General features: G+C 41.1%; 1 protein-coding gene and 1 long non-coding RNA gene across 3 annotated transcripts in view; one reads left to right on the forward strand and one right to left on the reverse strand.

The window, feature by feature from the left end:
• LOC109638900 (E3 ubiquitin-protein ligase Midline-1-like) overlaps window positions 1–5,055 on the forward strand; it is a 51,107-nt gene extending 46,052 nt beyond the window's left edge. For both annotated transcript variants that reach the window (XM_069520464.1, XM_020102083.2), the window contains exons 8-10: window positions 2,160–2,321; window positions 2,569–2,776; window positions 2,867–5,055. In XM_069520464.1, the coding sequence (XP_069376565.1) occupies window positions 2,160–2,321; window positions 2,569–2,776; window positions 2,867–3,215 (719 nt within the window). In that variant the 3' untranslated portion in view covers window positions 3,216–5,055. The remainder of the gene's footprint in view (window positions 1–2,159; window positions 2,322–2,568; window positions 2,777–2,866) is intronic.
• The window catches only part of LOC138406935 (uncharacterized), a 56,919-nt gene that overhangs the window by 10,553 nt on the left and 31,390 nt on the right, over window positions 1–14,976 (reverse strand). The window contains exon 3 of the long non-coding RNA XR_011240279.1: window positions 1,463–1,526. This is a non-coding gene — a long non-coding RNA (uncharacterized lncRNA). The remainder of the gene's footprint in view (window positions 1–1,462; window positions 1,527–14,976) is intronic.

Consider the following 14,976-nt stretch of genomic DNA (forward strand, 5'->3'; position numbering starts at 1 on the left):
TATCAGCCTCAGATGTTGTCTTCAAATGACTGTAGCTCGTGAAGAGTGAAGGAGAGATATGACAATAGTGGAGCGGAGAATCAACGCAGAGCACTCCGCAAAAAGATGCAACGCTCAGATGATGTACAGATGTCTATACATGCAAGATGTTTAAGGTTTTCAGTGGCACGACAAAGTGACACGTCGTAGCAGGAGATGACAGCCGAGGATGAATCAGCATCGCAGACACACACTTAGTGACACAATGTCTAGTGGAAAAGCAACAGACATACTGTATAGGCTGATACATACACACACACAAACTCACATACGCACAAGACCCAGAAAACCGTTGAGCACACTTGAGTGAGCAGCAACTACAAGAAAGAAAATGGGGTCAGGACATCTAAAAACGAGCTCCCCTGCTCTCTTTCAATCAAACTGCTTGAATCAAACCCCACAGCAAAAAATCCTCCTCCCTTTCTTTCTTCTTCCCTTTCTTTCTTCTTTTTCAACAATCTGCCATGGGATTCCTTCACCTTTTGTCACTGCCTTTCCATTACCTTACAGTTCAAAGCACGCTCAGAGGCGACAGCTATTAAACTAATGTGACACTTTACTTCCCCCCTTTTCTTTCCTCTCTTGCTTACACACTGTCTGTCGTTTCCCCCCCATCTCCTTCTGTTCACCGAGAATGCTGTGATTTTCCTCCCCTGCTGTTTTCACATCCGATAATGTCAGAGGTGTCGCTGTCGGCATCTGCGTCATGTGCCGTAAAACACCCCCTCCCCTCAGGCCCAATTCAGATGAATCAAGGAAACAGTCTTGTAATGTTAATGTAATAACAACAGCAACACTGCAACATTATTAACTCCCGTGCAGAATTGTTCAGTGCAGAACTGGATATCCTGAGGGAAATGTGTGTCGAGATGATAGCAACCAACTTGCTTCCTTATCTGCTATTTTTGTTTGATAAGTCTGGAACTACAAGATGCCTAATTTTAAATAATGTGTTTATTTTAAGCGTCTGAAATCGGACTACCCACAGGCGGCCCCTGACTGGCTGCAGGAGACTGTTGTTGGCATGATCCTGTTTAAAATAATCTAAAATAAATAAAATTGAGAGTTACACCATCCATTCTATTTGTACAGGAAAGCCGGGGCCCCTGATATTTGATTCATCAGATTGCACGCTTGTGATGATGTCATTACGTTATATGTGTGATGCAAAACGTTAAAAAAGGGTGGTGGCACCAGGGGAAACATAATAAATAATGATATTTTGAGCATTCACTTTTTTTGCACCATCTAATCTAATCATTTATTAGCATTTATTAACTTCCATAACCTTTTAGCCGTGTTTGTAGAGAGTTCAATGATATAAAGCATTTGAAGTGACATTACATCCCAGTAAGCAGGAATACCAATGTAGGCCCTGGTTGACCAAAGGGTTAAGTCGAGAATTGAATTAGTAGTAACTTACTCTCATCATGAAGTCTTCATTATTTAGAGGATCAGTCCTGGAGTATATTTGGCCATTGTTGGGGCTGTGTGGAGAAAATCAAACATTTAGTTGGTTTTAATTTGTTCCTGAATCCAAAGAAAGGAGAGGTAGAGAGGGGAATAAGCTGAGAAACATGGTTTAAAGTTTTCAGGTTCATATAAAGGTCATATTGCCTTCATCACATGATAAATCATTTTTATCGATCATAACACCTAAAAGCTGTTGAAACTGCTCAGCCTTTTGATAATCTGCACGAAATACTAGAAGATGTACGATGCATCCATCAACAAAATGCTTTTTTTCTTACATTATTTACAGTTCAAGTAAAGGAATGAAGTGTATCTTTCAGTGCCACGGGATAAAACACTCACAGAAGATACACACATGCGGAGCTGAGAGGGCACGATGCATCTATGAAGCCAACGATGTGTGAATGGTTTCCTCATGTGCCCTTTCACACCTGTTCTCGCTGCCTCCGGCTCGCACCAACCAGCAATTCGATACAGTGTCCATTCACACAGCTCCACCTCCCTCACCCCTCTCTATCGAAATTTTTTTTTTTCTCTATTGTTTAGTTTTTTTTAACAAAACCTGAGCTGATAATTTTTTATATCTTCAATCCCTCACTTCTGCGTGTCTCTCTTCTTGTCTCGCCTTCTTCCCCCTCCCCTCCCAGGTCTCTGCAACTCCCTGGAGAGCTGGATGATTGTTCCCAACATCAAGCAGAACCACTACACGGTGCACGGCCTGCAGAGCGGCACCAAGTACATCTTTGTTGTCAAGGCCATTAACCAGGCGGGAAGCAGAAGCAGTGAACCAGGGACTCTGAAGACCAACAGTAAGTGGCTGATGATGACACTTCATACAGGATCAAGCTTTATAAGGAAAATCCATAAGTAAACATTCACGCAACCCCAAATGGGTTTCTTATGTCGCCTGCTCTGCTTGAAATAGATCCATCAGTATATGAAATTTAATTAACTGAAAATAAATTGGCTGCACCTTAAGGAACGTTGCCTGTTATAGATCTCAATGCACTGCCACTTCAAAATCAATATTTCATTTTCCTCCCTCTCCTCTCCCAGGCCAGCCTTTCAAGCTAGACCCCAAATCTGCTCACAAGAAGCTGAAGGTGTCCCACGATAACCTGACAGTGGAGCGGGACGAAACCACATCCAAGAAGGGCCACAGCCAGGATCGGTTCTCCAGCCAGAGCAGCTATGGCGTGGTGGGGAACGTCTACATTGATAGTGGGCGCCACTACTGGGAGGCTCTGATTGGAGGGAGCACATGGTGAGAATCATAATTAAGTGTTTAATTTAAGGTTTAAAAATGTTTTTCATAGCATCTGGATGAATAACGGTATCTCCAACTCCTCCTCAGGTACGCGGTGGGCATAGCCTACAAATCCGCCCCAAAGCACGAGTGGATCGGCAAAAACTCCTCCTCCTGGGTGCTCTGCCGCTGCAACAACTCCTGGGTTGTGCGCCACAACAGCAAGGAGGTGGCAATCGAGCCCTCGCCCCACCTGCGACGCGTCGGCGTCCTGCTGGACTACGACGCCGGATACGTGACCTTCTACGACGCCGTGGGCTCCCAGCACCTGCACACGTTTCACGTCACCTTCATCCAGCCAGTGTGTCCCGTGTTTAACGTGTGGAATAAGTGTCTGACCATTCTCACCGGTCTACCCATCCCCGACCACCTTGAGGGAGTGGATCCCAACAACTGAAGGCTTTAGACGGACAGAAGGAAATAAATCAGCATAAACTGGCCTCATTATCCCAAAGCTGCACTGGGCAAGATTTGTAGAATTATTTGTGTTCCCATTGAGAACAGAAGTGTCCATTCCTCTTCAATTCACTGAGATTGGCTGCATTTGAGCAAATTGAATCCCACTTGTGTGCGGTTTGGCACCCAGAGGCGGTGACAAAAGTACATGAGTCAGATAATGACGTCGCTCTCGATCTAAAATAATCCCAACACTGGCTACTGTTCGTGCAACATTCACTAGCACAGCTTTACAGTGCAAAGACAAGAAGAAGAAGACGAAACCCCGAGGCGTTATTTCACCTGACTTCTCTGCTTTTCAATTGTTTACTATGATTTCTAACAGAGAATATGAAGCTGGTTCATGTTGTATTGACTCAAAAAGACTTGATGGCAATAAGCTGGAGTCAGTCCACAGGGACCAGGACAAATGGACCTTGTTAGAACTCTACGGCACTTTTGGGCATATTTGTACCACGGCAATGAGGAAAAAAAAGCCACAAATCAATTTCTAATTTAGCATTTTTGTTATTTTACACCCTTCTAACAGATATAGCACTTTGAAAATCCCTATAAAGTAAACACATGCACACATTAACGCAATCACATTCCATCATGGTTGCTGCAAGAGAAAAATAGTGTATATTTTGTAAATGCATAGACATCTCCCCTTAACCTTCCCTTCCCATTCGAAGAAAGGAACCAAAGCAGCCGTTGCTGTCTGTGCAGGTGTCTTTACAGAAAATATAACTCTGAATAAATGCTGAATTATTTTTAGAAATCTTACAGAGACGAAATAGTATTATGCTAATATTGAAACAGATGATTCCCTTAAATGTAGACCTTGTTTTTGCACATTCTTCAAACTTAATTCATGGTTTCATTCAAATATGGTGCAATTAACAATTAATGTGTCCATCTTGGGAAAGTGTTGTGTTCTGTTTGACTTATTTTGGTATCAGTGTTTTATGTGATGCATAATATGTGAGTTGCTTTACAGTCCCCCAGGGTATTGCTGGAGATAAGGGGTACAATGTACAATTTCACTTTTGCCACTACTCCTTAACCAGGAGTTTTCTTTTAATAAAGAGTGTCTTCACCTTTCATCTCAGATAATCCATCGTATGTGTCATTCTCACACTGAGGTCTTACATCATCAAATCCACTTGCAGCACATTGTTTAAAGGTATTACAAGTTCAGAAACTCTATAAAACACAACTTGTTCACTTTTAAAACAACACATGGAGCTCTCTTTTGACGTTATGCAGAATGATAATAGGAGGAAGATGCACTCACTCTTTATTTCAATCATTGGCTAAATCTATGCTGTACTGTCCTGAATCCCCTGCCATTTAAAAATGGACTACAGGAGAATGCAAGATCTATTGGCCAAGATTCTTAAAACAAAAACCCCCAAAGGGATATTGTCAACTTTAAATAATCTAATTATGTTCTGTTCTATATATATATATATAATGTTTAATGATAGAGAAATGAAGCACCTCAGTGTAAATGCAATATTTTGGTTGTATTTCACAATGTTGCTGAGTGATGAGTAATAATATGGAGGATAAATTTCATTCTTTAATTCTGTGTGTCGTTGGCAATAAATTCGACTGTACGTTCCCTTGTATCTGGTATGAATATATAGTGCTTAATTTAATGTTTCCATTATGACCATAGTGTTATATGTTCCGTCTCTGTGGACATCTCTGTGGAAAACAGGATATAAGTGCTTGCATCACTGTCGTCTGACATACTGTAAGTCTGAGAAGGACAAAAATAAATGTTCCTTTTCGCAGTCTGTCTTATTTTTCTCCTAGTGAAGTAATATAGCTATGTGACACCATTAAGAGCTGTTTTCATACAGTAGGATGCAGTGAAATGCCATTTTGAGGAAAGTTTAGACTATGACATTTCCATCAGTGTGAAAACACTGGTGCCCTTAACTAGGTATGAATACGATATGTTCTTCTTCTCATGCACTCAGTTATAAAAGCCAAAGTCAGGTCAGCAACTGCCATAGCAAATATTAGCAAGTAGATCACATGGCTTCTTGTATGTGAACATTGTTGTTGTATCAATCTTTGCTTTTAAATATGTTCCATAAATCTAACATGAATATATGTATTAAAACAATCTGTAACTGAATTTAAGAACATTTCAATCTTAAATGCACATAGGGTATATGAAACTGCACTTTGACTAACGTCATACTAACCGTTAATGGATTAGGAAAAAATAGAACAGTGCTTGTCCTCAGGCTACCTCCAACCAACTTTCCAAGTTAAATCCAAATTGGATTAAAACATCCTAATTCAGCAGTGTGACGGGGAGACAGACAGCGCCATTGATGACAATACAACGCATCTGCTACCGGGGCTGCAACAATTCTTTTGCCTGATATTTAGTGATGCCCAAATTAGTCACAAAACCACTTTGCCTAGATGTTCAATGTTGGATTGGCAGAGGCTTGATTCAGCCAGATTTATCTAGCAAAGTGGACTTTAATCATCTTTGCTACACAATAAGGGAATAATGTGATTATCCTTTACGTAACCACATTATTGGGAACTTCAGCTATAATAGGAACAGATGCTGCATCAAAGCACTAGGCAGCGTTTGAAATTTCTCCCCCATGATAAATCATGGAGGCAGATTCCAGTCGTCACACTCTAAGTTTAAACCGCAACTTGTGGAGTTCACTTGAGTCTGTGGATCTCATGTGGAAGAGGAAGTTGTTGAGTTTATCATTTGGACTTCCTGCAGACATCAGGGGCTCTTCCTGGTTATTCCAGGAGCAATTGTTCTGTGACGCCAGGTTTCAGCGGGGGTGAGCGGCTTACTGTAGCATCAGCCGAAGCTTTGTGTGTGTGTAATTCACACGCTTAGCTCTTGTGAGCCGACAAAAATGAGTTTACCCAGCGCTCCACTGAACAAACAATAAAGAGGGCACAAAGACTATTTGCAGGTCATCGTCGGCAAATAGGGGCGATATGTGCTTGTTTGTCCAGTAATTCATCCAGTAATACAAATCATCTCCTCTCTGTTGTAGTCAAGTGCTTTACAGTCAATTGAGCTACGTTCACTCAACTTTCACCCAGAGGTGGTAACAAAAAAATAAGTGAACTACCAAACTGCATACACCCGATATCAGTCGATGAAATATTCCCTGGATAACTAGTGAAAATGTCAAAACGGTGCATGTTGCAATGTTAAATACATTACACAAATTTGCGTGCACACACACACAACATAGATGCATGCACACATGCCATCCCCCCCTTTAATTGATCAGAGATGCTGGAAAGAGCAGAATCACAGATGCAAATATTTCTTTAAAGAATTCCTCGTCTGTTTACTATGTGAACTTTCTTTGCAACGAATGGCTTGACAATATTTAAAGTTCAGTTACTCCATACGGAAGTCAGCCATTTTACTTCATTAAGACCTTATCTACAATTAGTGTTAAATTATGCATGGGACTCCGGACGCAGCTAGCAATCTGTGCATTGCATCATTATTCTCATTGCATACTCAGTATTTGAAATCACCAGTGACAATATGAGGCCATCTGTGCCTCTGTGCGTAAATGTGTGTCATTCCTTGATATGTGGGTGTCCATACTGAGCGATGATCTTATTAAAACCTGCCTCTGAGACTATTCTGCATATCATTGTTTTTACTGTCTCCTGAAATGAGTCACTCCTTATTAGTTTATTGCCATGAATTTTTTTTAGAAGCCGATGTGAAGCGATTGCATTTGAGTTTTGAAGAAATAAAATCTACTTGGCCACAAATTCTGACCTTCTCCTACGACTTAATGCAATTTGAGCCAAGTTCAGCAGATAAATGTGCTTACTGACCCTCTTGTGTTCTCATACAAGACTTTGTGTGACATTTCAAACAATCAATACAGTAACTTTTATGTGTCTTTGGGATTTCGCTGCAGCTGAAATGTGGCACAGAGGTTGAGGAGCAACTATTTTATTAACCTTTATCAAATGAAGGATTTGCTGAGCTTGTGTGTTGTTTTTCTGCACATACTGTGACGTAAAGCCCCATTCACACTTGATAACCGGTGTGAAAAAGTCAGGCAGATTAAACAGCTCTGGCCTTTTTTGCCTCAAGGGCACTTCGCATATATTTTCGTGAGTCAAAAACTGTTAGCCATTCAGCTTTCCCCCCTTGGGATTTGTACCACTGACCTCCCTTCACAAGACCACTTCACTCTGCTGTAGGCGAACACTGTCCCACTTTTGTGCAGATCATCAGGCCAGAGTTGGTGTCAGTGTGTTGCTATTTGTGCTCCCACCACTGCAACTGCACAGGCAGACTTGAGGCTCTGCGGTCCCAAGAGGGTTTTTACAGCCGAGGCACAGCACAGAGAAAGAGAGAGAGCGAGAGAGAAGACTCAAGAAGACTGAGCTCTCCTGAGGGAAACTGTGAATTCACCATATAGGCTCAGAGCATCCTCCTGTATGCTGTGTGTATGTGTGGTCAGCAAACGCACGCATCTACATGTTGGTGGAAATTTGACATTTCAAGCAAACAGACAATGGCAGTGTTTGGGCATGAGCAGAGCAGCAACAATAGCAACTCTCCCAGGAGGAGATCTGGAAAAATAGGACAGAATTTGGCACTGAAGCACAGTATCGGAAGTGTAAAGCTGAGCTGTTATGTTCCTGCATCTTAATCTGCACATCTGCCTTTTCAAAACATCAGATTTGTACATTGGTACATCGAAACACCACACAAATGGAAAAAAATTAGGATGTAGTGTAAGATCAGATTTCAAGCTAAATAAATAACATTTAAGCTGTTGATTTTCATACTGCATTTTTGTGTTTGGCTACGCACAAGCTTTTTTCTTTGTGCTGTCCATGCAGAGGGAATTCAGTCCTGCAAATGTCCAGCAGATGTCACTGTTAAGATTCAAGAAAATCAACATGCAAGCCCTTATGTCCAGCTTTGTCCATTTATCACGTGTCATATCTCGTCGTCTCAAATACATTTATTCATTTAAAAGCAAAACTATAAGAATGAAATGTAGGCAGGTTGTGTACACTAGTGTTGGTCTCTTGTATCTGTGCAAAGCTCCTCTAAATGATTTTATTATCTATTCAATTCACAATCATTACACTGTTAGAATCTATAGATATGAGAAAGCGGCTCAAGTGGAGTCATGATGTTCAATGTGCTTTGCAGAGATCCGATCAATATGTAATCAGGGGCATGTTGATAATTTTGTGTATTCCTAAAGGGTAATAAGTTACTAGACTGAATTGCAAGCGTGTGTATTTACCTCAACACTGTGTCGGCAAGAATAAGGTATTATCAGAAGAAAAATCGTATTGTTCAGAAACAGAGCAGCACATCTCCGGGGTCAGTATTTGTTGTTGTAACTTGAACAGGTCAAGGACACAAGGAGGCTGTAAACAAAATACCTGCCTCAAATCTGAAGGATACAGCAAATTTGATAGCTCCCACAGAAAAGAACCAGGCGGATGTCAAAAAATGTGTATAAAGTCATAAAGTGCTTTTTCTTTTTCTTCTTCCTTTCCTTTTGACAAATTTCCAAATATCCCTTTTTTTGAGAAATTCTAAGAACACAGACAATTTGTCGAATAGCAAGCATGTGGCTGAGTCATATCATCACAATTGTCTCTGAACGTTGAAGAACTCCACTACACTCTCCTTTCTACCTTATTGTATTATATTTTCCCAGCAACATGACAACTTTCCTTCAGGTACAAAAAAAAAAACACAAAAAAGATAATAAGAAAGGAAAAATAATACGCTGTTGACAAACAGTTCCAACCGCTCAAGCTTCTGTAGAGTTTGCTGCCAGCAAGAACTTGACCAAAGTCCGTGAAGGCTACATTGTTGGCGCTAGTCCTGGGTTCCTCAGGGTTTAGTAAGCCTTCTTCGTGTCTTGAGCAGGTTGAGTACCTCAGAGACCCCAAAGCTGACTGGCTAAGCATACCTACTGATGACCTCTGGAAAATCCTCCAAGAACGCCCAGAGCGCGTTGCCTGGCTGGCTTTATTCTCTACATTTTAAAAAGCTAAAGAGGGTAGCCCACTTCTTTAGCCTGCAATTAGCCTTTTTACAGTCCCTGATAATTGCAGACCAGCTGCTTTGGGATTTGGAGGTAGCAGGTATTCCAGTGCTGCCTGTTCATCCTGGCTTTCAGCACCACTAGGCCTTGTTACCAATTAACGCAGCTTGGACAACAGATTCCTCTTCCCTTTCAAGCATGAAACTAATGACTTAATAGCCACAATACCAACTCTGTGGCTTACTCCCCATTCACTACAGCTTTGGTCTCATTCCCAAGTGCACCATCCCATGAAAGGAGTGCAGACTGATCTATGGCCGTTAATGAGAGTCAGCTTTATCAGGACTCCATTTACCTCTTACTACCTCTGGAATAATGCTCAGACGTACCCCTGCTTGCCAAAACCTATTTTGCCTCTTTTTTATTTGGAACGCCTTATTTCTTCTCTGTTGCATTTGATCTTAATCAGAGACCTATTAAGTATGCACCAGCCTTGAATTCAGACAAGGCACCAAAGGCCTTTGTGATGAACAATTTCATTTATTGATCAGATGAGGCCTGTGGCACAATTAAGGCAGCAGGAGGGAACAATCCCTTTACTAATGGGAAACTTTTGCAAGAAAGTAGAAAGTTAAACTCCCTGTCCGTACAAAATGCATCATTAAAAAAAATAAGTAAACTCAAGTTTTTTGATAACTGACCTTGTTCTCTCTAACTGTACTTAATCTCCATATGTAAACTGTCTTTCTTACCTCCTTTGTCACTTCATCTTATTTCTTTTTTTTGATAATCCATCTCACCCAGCAGTCTTTTCTGGGTTTGTCCTCCTAAATCTCACTCACACATTCGTTCCCACCTTCTTAATCACTCACTCAATCCCTCCCTGCTAGTCTAGCAATTTTATCCCGACAGCCAGTCAAGAATCCAATTAGTTTGCACCTCTCAATCATAAAATCTTCAGTCAGGTTGAAACAAACTTGGACAGACATGCTTTTACTGCCTCGCTGGCTAATTAAGAGATGATAATTTATTGCACTCCAAATGGGTGAGGGCTTTTGTGGACTCAAGTAATTGGAAAAAAATATATATAAGGGAGACAAGAGAGAGGAGCAACCAAGCGACAAGAAATGATAAAAGCTTGAATTAAAGGGCAGAAGACCTGGACAGGGTGTTAGCTAGGTGTTTGAGCTATTTCTGCTAATTTCTCTCTTGACCAAGTCCAAACTAAGAGTTGGATAGGATGCATTCTAATCAGGTCGTCTGAGAACTCTGGTGTGTTTCATTTCTGTTTTTTAGAATTCAAGGGAGTGTCGATTGTATCAGCAACACATCGTCTTTCATTTTTGTGAGGACTACAGAAGGTCTCTGACCCGGGAAGGGGGAAAAACTAACAGAGCTGTATTTCCTTGTGGGGATTTGTGTTATTGCACGTTTGTACTTGTCAGAAAGAAGAAATGAGATTAGAGCATTTGGTGTAACATCATTTCTGCGATGTGAGCACATTTTGTTCGATCCTCAGTGTAGGATTAATATTTCAAATAACACTTAACTAGCATTAAGAATAGATTAAGACACATTTGCATAACGTCCGACACATGGCTAGTCTGACAACAAAGCCTAAGGTAAAGCGATAGCGAAGGGTAATATTTACCACACAAACTGGTTAATCTAAACAGAGTGGGTCAACTGGCCAATCAGACGGTGCTTGGAGCTGGTGCGTTTTAGACAGACACTGAAAAGAGGAGTTTAAGCAGCGGAAGTGAACATTAGAGCATGCAAACCTTTTCAACTAATAACCCAGATCAAAAGTATTAACCTGAATATATCCTTTAAAGGAATAAGTCAAGGTTTGTTTAAAATTTGACCACATTAAGAATATTCTAAAAAGTTGCGTCAGAGGCTGAGATATCTAAAAAAAAAAAAAAAACATTGAATCCTACATTTCCCATGTTTGCGACACGTTAGCATCCCACTGAAGTCACCCTGATCTGGGTTATAGTGTGACTTTAGAGAGTCCCCCTCTGAGCCAGAGAGGACATTTTGCTTTACACAGGTTGAGCAGCAGTACTAGTGAAAAGAGAAACTCAACCTTGTGTGTAAAATCCCCTTTACGTTTATGAAGACAGAATGAAAGTGGCCAGTGGACAGACTGGAGGAACTGAAATACAATTCCTCTGCGAGTGTGCATGAAGGAGAGGTGAGGATGAGAAGGAGGATGTGACAAGAGGGAAATTGTGGATGTGTGTGTGTGAAGGAGAGAGGAGGGAGAAAAGATGAGAGGGAAATGCACATTTACAAAAATGTGTCTGAGAGTGTGTGTGTGTCTGAGAGTGTGTGTGTGTGTCTGCTCATGGCAGTGTTTGGTCTTGCCTGCGTGCATTTGCACAGAGGAGAGCAGATATGACAGGCCTGTCTGTTGTCTCCCAAGAATAATTGCTTATGGATTACATAAGGCAAGTCCCACTGGAGAAACTTAGAAATGACACTCCCAGGTGACTCCTTGAATCATGTTCATATCCGGTTGGCAAGAGTTTCATTTTGTTTTCCTAGATGTGTGTGTGTTTTCTCACACCTTTGTGTGTTTGTGTGTGTGTCTGCACTTGTGTGTGTGCAGATCCAAGGGGATACATTGTCTCTTTCATCTTGTGACTCACACATAAGTAATTCCAAAGATGTCTCAGCTATTCATCACACACACACACGGAGGTCGCTTATTGTGACATGATGTAGACTCACATTCATTTCCTGGAGAGTGACCCCTTTTGAGTGACACAATCAAAAGTGATGCAGCCCCAAAGGTAGTCTATGACACACACACACACACATACACACACACTACAATCATATAACAGTTTGATGCGGATTGTGTTGACATCCAAGTGCATTGGCTACTACATTCTCCACTGACACACAACTTCTCGCTCAGGCCAGTGTGCATTGTGTGGTAGGTTTTCAACCCTAAACCCTACAGGTCTGGTGCATCATGAAGGACGACCCCTAAATCATTCCGGGGCCAAACCTGAGCAGGAACCCTCAAGTAGGCTGTGATATTTCAGAACTTTTGTCAAAGGTACCAGAAAACTTAAACCAAACTCTTTCTTTAGGCAACTTATCCGCTTTAGGCCATTTCTTCTTTCATCCATTAATTTTAGCCAAGGGCGCACAATAAATTTGTTATGATGCAATCTCATTAAGTTTCAATTAAAATGCCACTTAAGGTATGGATATTAGCATATCACTCCAAGGACTCTAAATCAGCTCATATTTTTTCACTGAGCACCTTCAAAACCGTTCAAAAACACAACAAGCAAACAGAAAAATATATCTAAATGTATCACCTCATAAGAAAAAAAAGGGCTACTGTGTACTTTTGTAATTTTCACTTCAGGACCTCCACAGATTTATATTAACATGTTAAAGAATAACAGTTAAGACAATCAACAATTGCTCCCTGCAATGCTTTTTGATGCATATTGCAGAGGTCATCCTTTCGGCAGTCTTGTTGACAAAATAAAAAGTAAAAGAAATTCAAACTTGGTATGAAAGTGGAAAGTGGAGGTCCTTCTGCACTAACATTTATTGATTTGATAGTGAAGTACGTCCTCAAGAACCTTCCTCATAATTGACTGCACTTAAAATAAATGTCCCTGAACTGCAAGGTGAGATAGGGGAGGGGATGACAATGTGTAATTCTTCAGCAGGGCTGTATTAAACGCCGCCCCTCATTTACTTGAATGTACCTTGAAGAGGAATTCAGGGCTTTCCTGGCCCACTAGTAACCATTAAATGTCCACTACATGTTGCTCCAATACAAGCTGTGCTTATTATCTCCTTACATTTTATTATTACTAAAGATGAAACCATGAAATCACAGCTGATAAGGAAGCAGCAGACAGTGCTCTCGCTTCAAACTGATGAATGCCTTTCGACCTGAGCAGGCTATTCTAGGTATCTGAACCTCAGCACAGTGAAAGCCATTGGTAACATTAAATTACTATTATATTACTGAACCTTGGTGGGCCTGCAGTAGATGAGAGGTGATCGCCTCTAAAGGCAGTGCTCCTTGTATTTTTTACAAACACAGAATCACAGTGTGGTTGCAGCTGCAGTTTGGACTTTGATTATGTTGTATATGAAACTTCTAACTTTTTAAATGTATGAGGATTATTGCAAACATGCACTTCCGGTTTAAAAATGCCAACATCTTCCTATGAGAATATTAAAATTATGAAAATCTCTATTCCCTATATTTACCATCATTTCCTTAAATTCCTTATTTGCCGAGGACCTATGGAACTCTTTAATTGTTCACAGAGAATCAATAAGTTCCCTGGTGCACAGCAGGACAGCTACAGAGAAACCTGTTTTTCATATGCTGAACCGGTTTTTGATTCCATTTTCTGTTATCTCATACTGCAGAAGTATGACTAATATCTAATACCCTAATTATGTTGCACTTTCAGTTGGCCAAACTATAGCATCAGGATATGGAAAAAAGAGTCGCATGTTGCAGGGGATAGAAAGTCATTTGTGTTTTTGCCACCTTGATTGTTGACACTGTGAGAAGAAAAAAATATGTATGCAAAGATAAAAGAGGACAATATGGGTCAGTCGGTGGAGCGGTGTTTTTGCAGTTCACACGGTCGGCCAGCAGAGAGCGATAAAGACACTATAATGTGCCTTTGCCAGATTTCAGCTTAGGGGAAAAAGCTGTAAGCTACCCTCCTACCCTCTGGAACACCACGGAGGAGCTGCAACCAAGAGTGTGTGTGTGTGTGTGTGTGTGTGTGTGTGTGTGTGTGTGTATGTGTGTGTATCTGTCATAGTACTAAGCTTCAACCCTCTCCAGCCCACTGAGAGCTGGAAGCTGCTGCCTGACATTCGCAGACAATGGCGACGTGAGACAATGCAAACAAGAAGCCTGGGATCAGTTCCCTGTCCCTAAGTGAAACGGCTTCTCTCCACCCGCCCCCTTTCTTGCTCCAACATAAGACATCGCCCAAGGTGTGGATTTATGTAATCGTGCAGATCCCTTTCCAACCATCTTTCTAACCAAATCATCACACATTGCAAAAAAAACCCCCAAAAAAACTCTATAGCTCAGCTCTCTTACATGTTTTGAGCTAGGCGAGTGCTGGCGGGCGAGCAAATATTGCTCTTTGGAAAGCTCTGCTATTACTCCAGGTTGATTTGAAGCTGACGGCATTCTTTGCAGCACAGCATTACCATCCTAAGGGAGTCGCTTGAGTCAAGCATCCGTTTGCTTAGTAATTTTATGGGTCAACTACCCACCAGAGGAAGGGCGTAAACCTTCTGGCAACACCTTGAATTCCAAAGCTCCCTGGGCATCCTCAAACAGTTTGTGTTCATGTATATGTGGCTGCATCTGTCCACATCGTATTTGGAAGTGAAAGAGCTCAGCAGATGGTTATTTGTGGCTATTCTATAATTTGGAGGTGGAACTGCAAACTCATAGCGAGATGGACAAGATAAGAAAACCTCTAGTTAATTGGTGAGTTCAAATGATTGCTTACAACCGCTATTAAATGTGCTGTGTCATTGCACTGCACAGGACACGGCAGATCTTTGACCCAGGAATTTATTTTACCATTTCTGAGCAACATTAATCGTATACAAGCATTAAAAAAACAAAACATACAG

This window comes from Paralichthys olivaceus, chromosome 24 (assembly GCF_024713975.1).
Source record: "Paralichthys olivaceus isolate ysfri-2021 chromosome 24, ASM2471397v2, whole genome shotgun sequence".
Classification (NCBI taxonomy): Eukaryota; Metazoa; Chordata; class Actinopteri; order Pleuronectiformes; family Paralichthyidae; genus Paralichthys; species Paralichthys olivaceus.